At 32.9% G+C, this 15,309-nt stretch overlaps 2 protein-coding genes across 3 annotated transcripts in view; one reads left to right on the forward strand and one right to left on the reverse strand.

Annotated features, from left to right (window-relative positions):
- The window catches only part of LOC106070200 (uncharacterized), a 121,202-nt gene that overhangs the window by 53,613 nt on the left and 52,280 nt on the right, over nucleotides 1-15,309 (reverse strand). The gene's annotated exons all lie outside the window — the stretch shown is intronic.
- Nucleotides 949-13,019, forward strand: LOC129922824 (uncharacterized). Of its 2 annotated transcripts, none has more exons than XM_056010404.1 (9): nucleotides 949-1,065; nucleotides 3,178-3,362; nucleotides 4,806-5,016; nucleotides 5,220-5,492; nucleotides 8,507-8,600; nucleotides 10,216-10,268; nucleotides 11,009-11,068; nucleotides 12,129-12,336; nucleotides 12,470-13,019. In XM_056010404.1, exons 1-8 carry the CDS (start codon nucleotides 1,014-1,016, stop codon nucleotides 12,308-12,310), a joined length of 1,110 nt encoding a protein of 369 aa, XP_055866379.1. In that variant the 5' UTR covers nucleotides 949-1,013; the 3' UTR covers nucleotides 12,311-12,336; nucleotides 12,470-13,019. The 2 variants fall into 2 exon arrangements, with proteins under 2 accessions (XP_055866379.1, XP_055866380.1); XM_056010405.1 differs by having other exon boundaries at nucleotides 12,898-13,008.

Genomic DNA, 15,309 nt, shown 5'->3' on the forward strand with positions numbered 1-15,309 from the left:
CAAGCATTTTTTTTTAAATAAAAAATGCATCATTTTTACAACTATTCACTAATAATATTAAAAAGGAAGTAGGGGAGTTGATCTTTTACCAAATTATTTACACATTTATGCAAGTGGTTTTAGATTTCTAGTTAATTATTTTTAAAATAGTATTACTAGTTTAAGTATTTTCTGTCATACTAACTACCTACATCAACAAATAAATGTTAACTGTTTTTTTAAACAAAAAAAAATTACTCAGTATGCATATAAATGAAACACAATTTAAAACAACAATTAATAAGTAACGATTCATATTATACACGTGCCCTTCAGGCACAATACTACATTCCCTACAACAAAGGGAACAGTTGAATTTGTTGAGGCTTTCAATGAGTGATTGGCCCTTTACAAAACAGCAAGATCAATTAGATAGTTATTCAATAACATTAGTTAGGCCAGGTTGACATTTAGCTTCATCTTCACCTATCCTTTAGTCTGTTTGACCTTTGTTGCACTACACATCTCTCAATCGTATTTCTCCATTCCTTTCTGTCCTTTGCTTTTGGTGGAGTTTTTTTCACTGACAGGCCTGACCATTCTTTGATATAGTCGCATTCTCTGTTTTCCACTTTATATTCTTCCTGGTATTGTTCCCTGAAGGAAGGTCTTTGCGAGCCCTGAGGACATTGTAATGTAGCCAGATAGTTTGAGTTTACGTTTTTGGACAGTGGTTAGTAGGTCATCGTGTGGTCCAATAGCTGTATTAATCCTGTTTCATATCTCTTCATTCGTGATGCGGTCTTTGTAAGTGACACCTAGGATTTAATTATATCTTTATAACTATCAGTTCATTGAATAAATATGAATATTACAAACTAATAGTAATAACATTAATAAATCTCCGTATCCTGTGGTATCAGCTCGTTAGTCGAATTAACGAATTAATATATATACATTTCTTTTCAGGAACAACATGTATTCTGCACACCTAACTATACAACTTGTCGCCTGGTCACTTTGACATTGTCAGCATGTTTTTCCAGTTATATTTGACGTTCTTGATTATCAACGAAACTTTTAAAGGTGAAATAGGTTTTATTTATCTATTTATTTATCCTATTCTAGACGTACAGTTTTTTTTTTAAAGGTATATGTTTGGCGCTTCCGCGGTGACGAGAACTTGAAATATAAACAAACTCAAATGGAGGTAATACCGAACTCAATGCTGGAACAGCAACTCCGACGAAAGGCCAACAATTGATAAAAGGAGGTCGACGCTAGTGTTGAAACAACAAACCCTTTTAATACTTAATGAGGGAACCGTCGGATGTCCTCTATTACTAGCCGTCTATAGAATTCTTCTTATTCCTACTGTAAATGAGAAGGTGTCTTGATTCTAGCGTCTCTTAGAGCGTTCTTAATTTTTAAAGATCTATCACATCATTCGTCACTAATTAAAACTTTCCCCTTAATACTCTGAACATTCTTCTGCCTACTTAAGCTGGCCGTGTCTTTGACATCTTGTGTGTGCATCTTTACTGCGTCAGTTTGGGTTGTCTTCCTTTGATATCAACACGAAGAGTGCCGTACCATTTAATATTAGTGCATTAATGAAATGGGAGATTCGTAGAAATGAAAAGTAGTCTCTGAATGTAGAAACTACCAGGAAACGTTCTCAAATCGTTACATAAAAATAAAAATTCGTACAGAGATGTTTCTCGCTGTTTCTACAGAGCGTAACATTCAACAGAATTATGAAATCAAAAACAGAAACAAATAAGACGGTATTACTAGTATGAGCTACGTCAAGTGATAAGAGGATTGATAAGAACATTTACCAAGAAGAGACAAGAAAATGTGTCTGGGTTAATTGCGGGCTACAGAGTTGTTCACATTTTAAGTAGTGAAATGAATCCATTTATTTTAAAAAGAAGTTACTATCAGTGATGGAAGAAATGTGACAAAATAAGTAAAACTTCAGTTAAAGCTGTCTTTCTTTCTCGCATGTCAAATAGAAATCTTCATTCAAATGTTTTCTATTGCCGCCGACATATCGGATATCGCTCAACTATTAATTAAACTCAAAAATGAGCTACAAGAAAAACAAGTTGATTTTTCATGTATAAGCCAACATAAGTAAAGTCTAAATGAAATTGCAACTCATTATTTTCCAGATGAAAATGAGCCCGCAACATGAGTGTTGTTAATTAAAATGGCCCGTTGAAACAAGCCTTTTTATTGACCACTTTGATGGCCGATTCTGAGTGTGTTTCACACAGTGTTTATTCAAACTATCGTATTAGCCTTGTTATATTGGGACTGATGTTGTAGCTGTCTATATTTTTAGCAACCAATCAGGCAGAACTAAATTAAAATTTTGCAAGTCAATAGAGATTCATAGCATGTATGAATAATTTTTTACAAAACTTAAACGTATAGCAAGCCACACATCTCAAATCTGATTAAATTTCTATTATTATAATATTATTACTATTATCTTCACCTGCTAACACAAGAATCAATTTTAAAAAATCGATTAGTTAATTAACTATTTGTAATTATTCATTTTGTTTAGTATCTCAAACAAGGAAAATAAATTTTACTTAACAGATAAGGTGGTATAAGTTGAAATAGTCCCCCTTATTTTTTTTTATTTTATTTTGAAGAAAAAAAAAAGTTTCAAAATAAAAATACAACCCATTATCATAAGTAGCTCACTAGCGTAGTGGTTATTGTATTGGATTTAGTAGGCCTTAGCCTTTTTTTCGAATTCAGATCGCTCACATTTTTTTTTCTAACTACATTTAAAAAGCGATCACCCAGATATTCCTCTTTATTTCTCACCCTTTACCGTTTCCCACTTATCCAGACAATTTATAGGATTATAACATATTAAAAAAGCTAAAAGCGTGGCAATGCACTAAACAAAAACATGGTTAAAAATATTTGTAATCGCACAGATTTAGTATTGTTAGTCTAGATTTATTTACAAATGTAATGACAAGACTGATCCTAACTAATGAATACAACTACACTTAATATAAGATTAGTTTCTAATAAAAGTATTTTTTAGTATTTAAAAAAAAAATATTTCCTTTTATTTGTGTAGTGCAATGCTCCCGGCCCCCCCCCCCTCGAGCGATATTAGTTATGACTTTAGACTTTAGTATACATTTTTGTGTTGTTATTTTTTAGCCTTAGCTTTACTTAATGGCCGTATAAAACTTCACCTGGACAAAACAGCAGAAAAGATACTATGTATTGACTCCGCTTATGATACTGTTCAATATGTGCTACGAGGATCTATTAATAATTCTGGTATAGATGTAAAAGCTATAGGATTTAGTCGACACTATACAGACCGGAAGTTAGATAAGGACGTAAGTATTCAATTCCCTTTTTACAATCTTAACAGTATTGGAACTAAACACTTTTATGTACTCTTTCCTTAATAAAGTAAAATACATTGGTTAAGACTAAGACTAAGACTTCTTTATTGATCATTATGGAAATTTGTTGTGATTACAAGGACTTGTTTCTCATATAAAGACAAAAAAAAAACAGAAATACACACATAAATAGAACAGACACAACATAAAGAGTTGAATGGTGCTGCTGAGACATTACAAAATTTGCTAACATACGGAATAACTTGTTGGCAAGGCAACGCCTCATCTAAACTGTTGCAACGTCTAGAAAACATCATTAAAAAAAAGCATCAAAAGTTACACTCACAACATTACCACATTTAAAGGAACTTTTTGAACAAACGTGCCTAAGAAAAATCGAAAAAATTTTGGAAGACAACGACCACCCGCTCCATCAGAACTACGCCAGGTCGTCGCGAAGTGGGCGACTGCTGTCAATCAAAACAAGAACGGAGCGGTACAAAAACTCGTTCGTACCTCACTCGGTCAGACTCTATCACCGCCACTCATTGATCAGGGAACATGAAATGCACCAAGATAGCTGTGTGTAGTCGCTGAATGAACTCTTGTCTGTTGTATTTATGTGTATTTTTCTGTTGTGTTGTCTTTATATGAGAAACGAGTCCTTGTAATCACAACAAATTTCCGTAAGGATCAATAAAGCAGTCTGAGTCTTAGTCTTAGTAAGCATTTTTTTTTTTAATATGGAAATGCGATACTTTACAATACTTGTTGATATTTGAAAGATGTTGCTATGGCGTTTATAAAACAGAACTGTCAATTCCGGCATTAGGGGTCTAACGCGTGGAAAGGGGATGGAAGAAGTCATTAGACCTAAACAAAAACACAGAAATGTGATAGAGCTAGTATTTTGTCACCTTATCTTAGTTTCTAATTCTAGATGGGAAAAAAAATCTACCTTCAGGATTAAACATTTTTTATTATACACAAATTTTTCTAAGCAGATATTAATTAAAGTACTGTTAAAGACCTTGTAATCTATGGGGCAGCTGATGTAAAGGTCATCTGTTTCTAGTGCCCACGGCAGGACAACGACCAATCACTTTACTTTCCCTTAAACTTGAATCAGCTACCCATAAGAATCCTAGTCCCCACGTCTCAGAAGTAAAGCACATTTCCAACAGGCCCCCATTATAATATAAATAGATCTTCGGCAAACATTGGTTATGCCTGCACTACATGTGACTAAATAAGTAGGTTGCAGATGGGACTAGGTATCCACATGCACTATTCTTTAATTTTCAGACTCGAAGAGATCTCATTACAATAAAATGAAATTACTATAGAATGAAATAAAGATATAGTGGACACATTTTATTCACATTTAGTTCACATAGAAAAGATTAAATACAATTTTTTTGTTTACTGATGTAGATTGATTACCTCATCTTCTCTGAAGATTGCTTCAGTGACAAAAGTGGTTCTATTCATTGCGTAAAGACAAGTGATGCCAACATTTTTGAGATCATTCTGAGCACCACATTAAAGTTAACTGATAGTAAAAAATACCTTCGTGCTGTAATATTTACGTTAGGTGACAAAGAATTCAGCCCGTATGCAGCATTACCTGTAATTGTGAACAAAGGTAAATATACTAGTCTCTTTAGTTGTTTTGCTTTTGAGTACCTGGACATATAAATTATGTTGTTACAATAAACTTAAAAAAAAAATTACGAACAATACAATTTAAAATGTTGCTAATATTTAATAGAGTAAATATCTTATAGCGTAGTCTGAACAGATTAAATATGTGAACTGATAAATAAGTTTTTTTTTTTAATTTTTCAGACGACATCAAGATTGACTACGAGCTGAAAGTTAACAATGTATCTATTACTTCGGAGAGACACATTATCGAAGTAATGAGCATGACAATAAACATATTTTATCGCCTGATATCTCCTTCGGACATTCCTGTCACTTTAATTGTCACCATTGGAAATGAGTCTCGAGAAATTCAGGAAAATGTCAGTGAACATTTTAACTTTGAAAGCTCTGACCAGAAAGTTATTTGGCGATTTCAAATCTGCAATGTGACAGTACGCAACGGAACAATTGAGGGTGAGTAATTAGATGATAAACATATTTTCATATGGTACCTAATATGAGTCATCTTGTATTTATTAATTTATTAATTGTCAGGTGAGTTTCCAGACTTATCTAGGGTATGATATAGATTTCCCGGGCTCCCTACCTTACGCTGCTTATTAACATCCTGCTGGGGTTGTAATTTAGACGTGGCTTGTCTGCCCGGACACCCCGGACAGTTTATTACTTTATATGTGAAATCATTAAGCAAACAAATAATAACTTTAAGTGAACTTACATTAGTTAACAACAAGAGTGAAGTTTTATGACATGAATGATCAATAGTATCAATGGTATTTACATCAAATACACATAATCAAATTATCCATCATAGATATAGCACACCTTAGGCTCAGTGCCACAATTTAATCAGGGCTCGCGAAGCCCACAACCCAATGCAATGGATGTAAGAATCCAAACCATAACAAATCAGTCTTGACTACAAGAGTCCCAAGTCTTCGTCCCAAGAAAAAAACGCATTCCTTGAGACCGCCATTCACAAGATTATATTACTAACTATTTTAAAACTACAACGTGAAGAAGAAATCAAAACAAACAAAACTAACCCATCACTGGGGAAGAAAACAACAACAGAGCGACTGCTAACCAGCAAAAAACAAATATAACAATGACATCAACATTAAGCGCTGAATGTCTGAACAAACCTGTCTTCAGTACATTTAAACTTCACTCTTTATGTATGGTTCCTGTGACAATAAGATATAGTCCCCTTTAATACATTATACAAGTCTATTTACTGTATACAATTGCTACTTTATCTAAGAGTCTTTGAGCTGACCAGTGTACATTAATGTGAACTAGATCTCCATGATGTTTATATAATAGTCTTGTTGTTGTCCTCTAACTGTGTTAACTCAAGAGGAGTGTGCCACTGTTAAGGGACTTTATTTGTCATTAGTAAGTTCGTTTATGTAAATATTATATGCCTACTTAGTCTCGTATCCTCTCCTGTATATGTTTAAATAAAGACCAGATTGGAGTCGTATAATACACAAAAGACAGTTTGTTTTTGTTTTGATACGAGACAGTAGTGCATATTATGGATGAAAGTCCTTTGATTGTTAGGACCTGTATTATAGTATTCTAAGCCATCGTTTTGTTTTTGAGATGACACACTATTGTGCCTCTGTGATGGATTTTTTTTGAACTGAACCTGTCCTACTATTTTGATGTTTTTTTCATTGTTTTACTTTCTTTTGTTGGCCATTATTTCCGGTTTTTTAACATCTTTTTCTTTTGTTTCTAAATAAACTCTTTATTAATTGGAAATCTCATTATTACTTGTATGTCTCTGTGAGTTATATATCTACAGATTATAATTAATAGACTAGGTAGTATAATTTGGGATTAGAAGTACCACTGGACTAACTTGCCAGTACAGCAGAAGTCACTGGTCTTATGACCTAATCATAATACAAGGTCAATTGGGGGCTCGTGAACAGGGTCATAGTTTGTTATTTAAAGACCAGAACCCTAGAACCTACTGAGATATTACAAGAACAGTAAACATAGTTGTTTCATCGGAGTAATTTTTGATTGTATACTGTCAAATTTTGGATTTATGTGATTTTATTATTTATTTTTCCGTTTTTTTTTTTTTTTAAACATTTGTTTTATTTCGTACTAGTATTATTTTAATTATTCAGGCCTTTAAATCCTGAAAATGTCTGTAAAACAAAGTGAACTTCTGGACTTGTACGAGACAGGAAAGAAATTAGGTTACCAGAAGGAAGAACTTGAAGAATGGGTTGCCAGAGCTATCCGGCAAAACGAAGAAAGGGGCGCAAGAGCAGAGGAGAAAAGAGAAAAGTTCCGAATGCAGGAAGAAGAAGAAAAATGGAGGAACTGCAGGTGACATCAAAACTCAAGTTGTGCTTAATGACAAGGAGGTAGGAGACAACGCCTTATTGAAAAGACACTATTAGATTTTTACCAGTGTAGTTAGGATTATTACAGAAATAGATTCCACGAGCTGGAACCACTGACCGATGGCAACATGAAACAATTTGTCGGTGAGGTGAAAGCCACTTTTGAGAAATGGTTTCAGCCCTCAGGGATTGAGGAATCATTGGAGAACCTGAAACAGTTCATCATTGTAGACAAGATAATTTCGTCGGCTGGGAAAAATCGGTTCACATTCCTTCAAGAAAGAAAGCCCAGACATGTGGACCAAGTCGTGAATCTAGCCAAAGATACGTGGCTGCTCATCTTGGCGAAAGTTTACAAAAAGTTAAAGATGATCAAGCAAGTGCATGTTTTGCCACAACGGACTCCAAACTTACAGAATCTACTAGAACAGATCTAAGACAGAACGATAGATGCTATACATGTGGTAGATTCGGACACGTGGCGAAACAATGTAGAAACGCAGGGAGAAGAATTTATAAGAAAAAAGAAGTAGTGGCTTATGTAGGCGGGCCAGAGAACTTCTAGAACCGGAACATCGCACGACCCTTCTGAATCGTCATCTGATTATATCCGGCGTGACTGGCATGATCTTTCCAGAAATATGGCTATGTCTTCACTCTTCGCGTTTGACTGTCAAACTTAACAGCAACTGTGTTCATCAATCTATATAATATTATTTCTTTGGGACAAGAATGATTTATGACTTTTTGATTTCATTAATTACAAAGAAGAGAGAGTATTGCCTTGCAATGTACTACAATCACGTTTTCGAACCCCTTCATCTTGATCTGTCTTCAAATCCATTAGATCATTGAAGAAAATTTTTGTTTAACATTTTGTTATTATTCTTTGTAGCGGCCCCCGAAAGAAGAAAAGACGTTATTAGATTTCTGTGGTCTGTCCGCCCGTCCGTCCGTCAAGCTGTCTTTGTAACCTTGTTTTTTTTTTTTTTTTTAATTTTTATTGGATTTCCTTAAGTGTTACCTCCGTTTGTTTCACTGTACTAGAAACTTCGAAATCGTTTAACAAATAATTTTCTTTCATTTGTTTCCCTTCAGTTACATATCATCAGTCAAACTCAAACGCCAAAGTGATCATCATTGCCACAGTCATAGGCTTTGTGGGTATTTTTGCAGTTCTGTCTTTCTTATGGTTTGTTTACTTTTTTTATTCAATATATAATATAATTTTTCTTTGCCAAATAACATAAAAAAATAAAAAAAAACTAGGGCAGCTCACCTCGGACAACTTTTTTCGATTTCCAGAAATGCTAGAGCTAATTAATATTGTCTCAAAATATTCTAAAATAGTTAAGTCACGTGTTAATCTTGTGAATTGTTTTTGGCATTACTTACAAAATGTAAATTAATACATCCTAACTCAAGAGGGGATGCTTGCTGGCTGGGTTTCAACCCAGAACTATTAAGACACACGGCTAGGAAGATATGCATGTCTAAACTATAAACAAGGTTACAAAGAAAGTTTGTGTATCCACAAACTCATAACTTTCAGAAAAGCAAAAAGCCATTGCACTACAACTTTGCTGCAAGATTTACTTTACCTTTAGCTATCCCTTAGTCTATTGGACCGTTGGGGCACCATGCAAGAATCGTCAACCATTTTTTTCCATTCGTGATATCATTTGGTGTAACGTGGGTTAGAAACTTGAATTGCAGCGCCCATCGCTCTCCATGCTTGACCACAACCGAGTACCTCCAATAATTACTAATTAGGTGGCTCGCCTTGGTTCTCAACATGTGGCCGTTGTAGTCCATCTTTGGACTTCCTCCATGGCAGGTGACCTTAGTCAAGAAGGCCTTTCGCCCAGTGGTGCCATGTTGTCACACCCCCACACACACACACACATAGTTTAGTCTGCCAGCTGAAACGGTTTCCCAGGGCATGGCGCTTGGAGCCAAATGTGAGAGATTTAGTGGTTGGAAAGGGACCTAAAGGTGCAACATGTCGGACCATCAAAGGTACTACTACCTTTCCAATACCCCCTATGCCCCATGCTGCAAGATTAAAATATCAATATCTTTTTTTCTAGTTTGTGCACTCTAACCTGGACTAAGAGACGGACAGAAAGACGGACAACACAAAAACAATAGTGTCTATTTCCCTAAAAACATTTGTTGCAAAATATATTTAATTTTAATCAATCCTCTTCAAATTACTTATTTCTTATACCTTTAAAAATATTAAAAGTACTTTATGTTTTCAAAATAGTATTGCAATGTATAAATAAAGTAGGCGTAAGACCATCTATACGAACATATAAATATATATGTTGAAGAAAAGTAACAGAGGAAAGATGCTCTCTTTATATGTCATGTCTGCTTTTGGTTTTCTTAAAGTAAAAGTTTTTCTTTTGAAATTTAATATGAAAACAGATTTACAATTTCTTTTCACTGAGCGGTAATATTATTCTAAAAAGTATCGCACTTGTAGTGTTGAGATGATAAATGACATATGTTTCATGTCTTCTATGACAAATATGCAATACTATTATTATTAATATTTTAATATCGTGCAGTTGTTCTTTTTTTAAGCAAATAAGTTTGTAAATCATTTTTTTTAAACACAATTTTTCAAAGCAGCTCATAATAATCACAACTGTTTATCCAATAACGCAGGTCAGTATGACTGACTAGTAGGGGCTGTCTTTGAGTTCGAGCATCATGAATTCGAATTCTTTTTATTATCAACGTCAATAATTGTTTTTTTTTAAAGTTAGTTATAAATAAATTTATGTTTTTTTTTCTAGTTTACTTTTGAGAAAATGTGCTACGAAAATAGAACAAAAAGGCTATGAAAAAGGTATGTTGAAATTGATGCTTTAGAGCTGCGTAACATATTAAATGCTTGACACCAACAATTAATTTCAAATGCTATCTCTTATTTAAAACAACATGGACTAGGGTTTACGTGAATAACAATATAGTAGATATGTTTGGATATTTTGATTGTATTTAGTTATTGGATATTGAAACAAAAATATTTGTTCAGCTTTAGATATAAAGTGAGATTTAATGTTTAGAATTCCAGTCTTTTAAACATGTTTATTTTGAAACATCTATAAATGATAAAATTACTACTTATCTTATATAATACAGACGTCACTTCAAAAAAGAAGATAATTACGTCCTACGCGTCATACATTTAGTTATGCATATTAACCAATGACTTAAATTCTGCCAAGTCACTGGTTTTCCAGGCTAGCTCAGGCAACCCATTCCATGCTTTAATAGCACTAGGGAAGAAGGAGCGTTTGTACACATTTGTCCTAGCATATGGGACGAGGAACGTGCCTTTATCTTTGTGTCTTTTTAAGTATTTTATTGAATTTTGTTTTTGTATTTGAAGATTACTTACAAAGAGATCATAATGGGTTGATATGAGGATCCGTGTTAGCGCCTGATTGTTAGCATAATTCTCTAATTAAGCTTCATTTGTTTACAAATTCTATGTGAAACCAAAATTTATTTTTTGTTTCTTAATTAAAGCAACTGCAAAGTTAAAACTGAAACTAATGATACAAAATATTTTTTTTTTTACAGAAAATACAGAGGCGTACGAACAACAAAACTTAGTGTGTCCAGAAATGAAAAACCCAGCAGGTATTAAACATGTTAATTTATTAGTAAATATAAATGTAAAGAAGAAACAGCACTGGAGAAGGCATTTCAAATCGAGGGGAGGGGGAGGGGGAATCTCAGTTTAAAAAAAACAGAACTGGGATTTTTATTTTTAGTATCTTAACGGTGTCTCTCAAGTAGGTAACCAATATTAGTTATGGAAAAATGTAAAGGCAGTTGGTCAGTGAGTTGGCCAGATAACACTGTCATTAACCGTGAGCGATAGAAACAGATCAATTGTATGCCAACTGCTACATGGGCTTAAATGAAGAATTTATTTTTTTAAATATAAAAATGCAATAAAAAAATACCAAACACTTCTTTTTTATTTGTCATTAAAAAAAAAGAAAAAAAGTTTACAAAACAATATAGGGATGGAACTGAAGACATTACATTTTAAACACAACGATCTAACAACTTATCTAACCAAACTCGGAAATGTCAATAGTTTAAATTTCTTCCAGAGCAATAAATATGACGTGATCTTTTGGTAAGTTTAATCAAATGTGTTTTATCAACGAAGCTTCAACTCAGTAGTATTATGAGCAAGAAAATACAAATATTACTTTAAAAAAAAATCAATTAGTTTGGATCACTCATGTAATTAAATATGTAAAAGATCTAGACTAACAATAAAAAAATCTGTGTGATTAGAAATATTTATTTACCGATTATTTTTGTTTTGTTTCGTTTCATGTTTTAAGCGCTCTAAATATGCTTATCACTTGTCTGAACTATTTGGAAAGGGAACGAACTGAATTCAAACTTGTGGGTTAAAGCTTTCCCAGGCTTCATACGCCAACGCGTTAACCACTCTGCTAGTGAAGAGTCTATGAACATGGAAGATTGTATCTATCGTTTTTAATTTAATTTTTGTGATCACTAAACCTAAGACGGCAGTTTAATATAAAGGGGACTAATTCAGCTTATACCACCACTTCAGTCAAGTACTATTTCTTTTCCGTGTTTGAGATACTACACAAAGTATTTTATTACCAAAAGTTAAATTACTAATTGCTTTTTTTGTTTGTTTGTTTGACAGACAATGAGAAGCAATGTAGCGTTCATAATCAGTTGAACATAAAATGCAAGTCTGCAACTTTATCACTCCCTAGTCCTGGTACAAATAGCAAGGCCTTGTTGCGGATGGTTTCACACTTACATGATGTGTTGTTATATCGGCACGTGACTTGTCGAAAAAAAAGTGATGTAGAATCGGCGTAAATGGCAGATGTAAACTTTATCCTCAAGTTCGTAATATTTTTTTTTAATATCATTATTATTCATTTTTATTATTAATAATTATGAATTAATAGTTAATTACTATCTCAGCCTAAGATATATTTTGTATTTATCTTTTTTTCATATTTTAAAAATTTTCAGGCCCTTCCAGAAACAAGTTTTGTTATGGGAAGTGAAATCAATTTTTGTCTTCCTTTACCTTTTGAAGATAGATCATCCTACATCTTCGATCAGCTGAAAGGATCCTTTAGGATCCTAGGCTAATTTATCTCATGTTTCATAACTTAAAAAAAAAGCTGTTTATCAAATGTATCAGGATGTAAACATCGCGCAAATTGTCCAAGAACGACATATTAAATTTTGATTTCCTAAGCAAATTTCCTAAAATTATATTGATAATTCCTACAAAAGTATTCCTTAACATAAATCATTATTTTTTTTCCTCGTGGATTGCGATACTACTTTAAGCTAGTTGACTGTTGTAAGACATCTTTAATGTAATTTTGTATATGTTTTTTTTTGTATTTTGTTATTATAATTTTGTATAGATTGTCTTCCTTCTTTTGTAGAATTCTCAGTGCATTCTGGGATGTTGTAGAGAAGGATGGTGCCTGTGAATGCTTTCATGTTGCATTTATGAGCTTATCAAAAACAGCGATTTTGTTGTTACTGCCACAATTTCAGCATTATATATATATATATATATATATATATATATATATATATATATATATATATATATATATATATATTTCATATACTTTATGTGTGTATCACTGTTATAGTGTTTTCAAACAATTAAACGAAATAATAATGTTGTTGGTAAGATGAATGCATGAATAGAAAAATATTATGAAAGGAGCTAAAACAAAATAGCTAATCGACCAAATTAAGATTTGGAAGATTTCTGTTAGTGACCTTTCGGTAAGTACTGTGCGATATCAAGCTATTGAGCTAAACCCTACGAGATTCTTTATCGAACGAATTTATGTAAAAATGCTTTAGAAAAACATATTTTAATGTTAATTTGATTTAAATATGAATTGAATAAACTATATGTAGTACGTTCTGTCTTAGAGAGTACGATTATCTTTACAAAGAGAGTAGATCTATCATCTTAGTATTGAATTAAATCTACAATCTAGATGTAGGCTTCAATAGATTTTAAGTTGCACGCATGTGTGACCTTGGTGTCTTGTCTCATAAAAGAATTGAGACATGAATGGAATATAATATACGTCTAGACGTCTAAATTCGCATACATAAGGCACGAATTTTTTTTAAAAATGTTTTTGAAACACAAATTGGAAGATTAGTTTTATAAAAAAAAATGAAATGAATTGACTATATTTTAGTATTTTAATGTGTGAAAAAAAAACTATCATTGTAGTTCTTAAGATTAGTTCTAGATGAAATCTTCGGTCTAAATATGGGTGATCTTTCGGTATTGTGTCATGTTAACTTTTTTTTATTTGTAAAGTTGAAATGCTTGTTATAGGGCTATTTTACATACGTTACTGTTCCAGTAAGATGCAATATTTTTTTATATTTATAAAAACTAGCCAATCAGTATTGTTGACTAATACTTTGTGTTGTGATATTTATTATTATTTATAAGAAAATTTGCATTGCACCAAACAAAACAACAATACCAATCCAAAATACCTCAGAGGGATGTTTTTTCTCTTGTTGTTCATGTTTGTATTCAATAAACGGTATGCAAAATGTCATAGTTAAGTTTTGTTTTATTTGGTCCATGTTTAAAAAAAATGGCTTTTTCTAGCGGTCTGTGTAAGGGGAAAAGCCGCTATTAGATTTGTGCAAAAAATATGTCTGTCCGTCTGTCACACTCAGATCTCGAAAATTAGAAGATAAATGTCAAATATTATTTCACCATGCGATGCGGCTTGCAAAGTTTAGGTGCAACGGCAACTTTTTGTTTTCTAAAAACAAAACCGTTTAATTCATAAAGTTAATTATGCAAGCGATTTTTTTATAAAATACATAATTTCTTAAACAAAGCATAAATGTAAAGAAGATAATGTTACATAATGTTTACAAAGAAAGACAATGTTTTGTTTATTTTCAGTATCACTAAGACAAATCCTATACTCTTGAGTGAGCAATTCTTATATATATATATTTATAATTATATATATATACAAATTTTATATCGAAAACGGCTCTAACGATCTATTATGAAACTATGGAAGAAAAACATTGAAATTAAACTTGCCGATGTATGATTAGTTATTGTATTTTAAAGGCTTTATAAATTTTTTACATTTTAATTGTGTAGAACCGTAGGTAGCAATGTCATGTAATGACTAAAAGCTAATTTTATAATAGTTTGTGTCACGCTGGTGTAACTCGGATGCTACATTTTGTGAGAACAAAAACAATTTACCTTTTTCTTGCAGTGACGTCAGAAAAGTGCTAGACTAGTGCCTGACATGTGCTAAACTTAAACCTCAATTTATCTTGCAAACAAAAGGACAATTTAATCAAAGCCACTCAGCCATTCAAAAGTATAAGTATGAACTTGAACGGGATTCTCTATTCTAATTCACGCCATACATACCTACTTACCATGATCGACGAATTCTCTATGTTTCCTTTTGCCTTTGCATGTCCAGATATGTCATCAGCTACTGTTGTTAAATGCCTAAATGAGTTATTCCCCTTATTCGGGCTATCCTCCTATGTCCATACATACAGATGTACTTTCTTTATGTCTTCTGAATAATAAAAAGCTGAGTGGCTACGAGCAGGACCACGCTTTATAATCCCAGAGGGAACGAACAAATAGTGAGACTGAATAGTAGTGCTTGGAAAGCTATAACTTTAGCTTTACACTCCCAGGACTTGAGTACGTCTCAGTGGGAACTAGTATTGCAAGACGCGTTGCACTCAATTCGGTCACTTCTGTGTACGGCGACGAACAAAAGTCCACAAGAGAGACTCTTTGGATTCTATCGCAG

The sequence above is a fragment of the Biomphalaria glabrata genome, chromosome 14, assembly GCF_947242115.1.
Source record: "Biomphalaria glabrata chromosome 14, xgBioGlab47.1, whole genome shotgun sequence".
In the NCBI taxonomy this organism is placed as follows: domain Eukaryota; kingdom Metazoa; phylum Mollusca; class Gastropoda; family Planorbidae; genus Biomphalaria; species Biomphalaria glabrata.

Excerpts from the sequence above, each read along its gene's own strand:
- LOC129922824 (XM_056010404.1), top strand. The coding sequence starts at position 1,014 with ATGTTTTTCCAGTTATATTTGACGTTCTTGATTATCAACGAAACTTTT. Across the intron at positions 5,493-8,506 it reads ACGCAACGGAACAATTGAGG|TTACATATCATCAGTCAAAC; the intron begins GTGAGTAATTAG and ends GTTTCCCTTCAG. Across the intron at positions 8,601-10,215 it reads GCAGTTCTGTCTTTCTTATG|TTTACTTTTGAGAAAATGTG; the intron begins GTTTGTTTACTT and ends TTTTTTTTCTAG.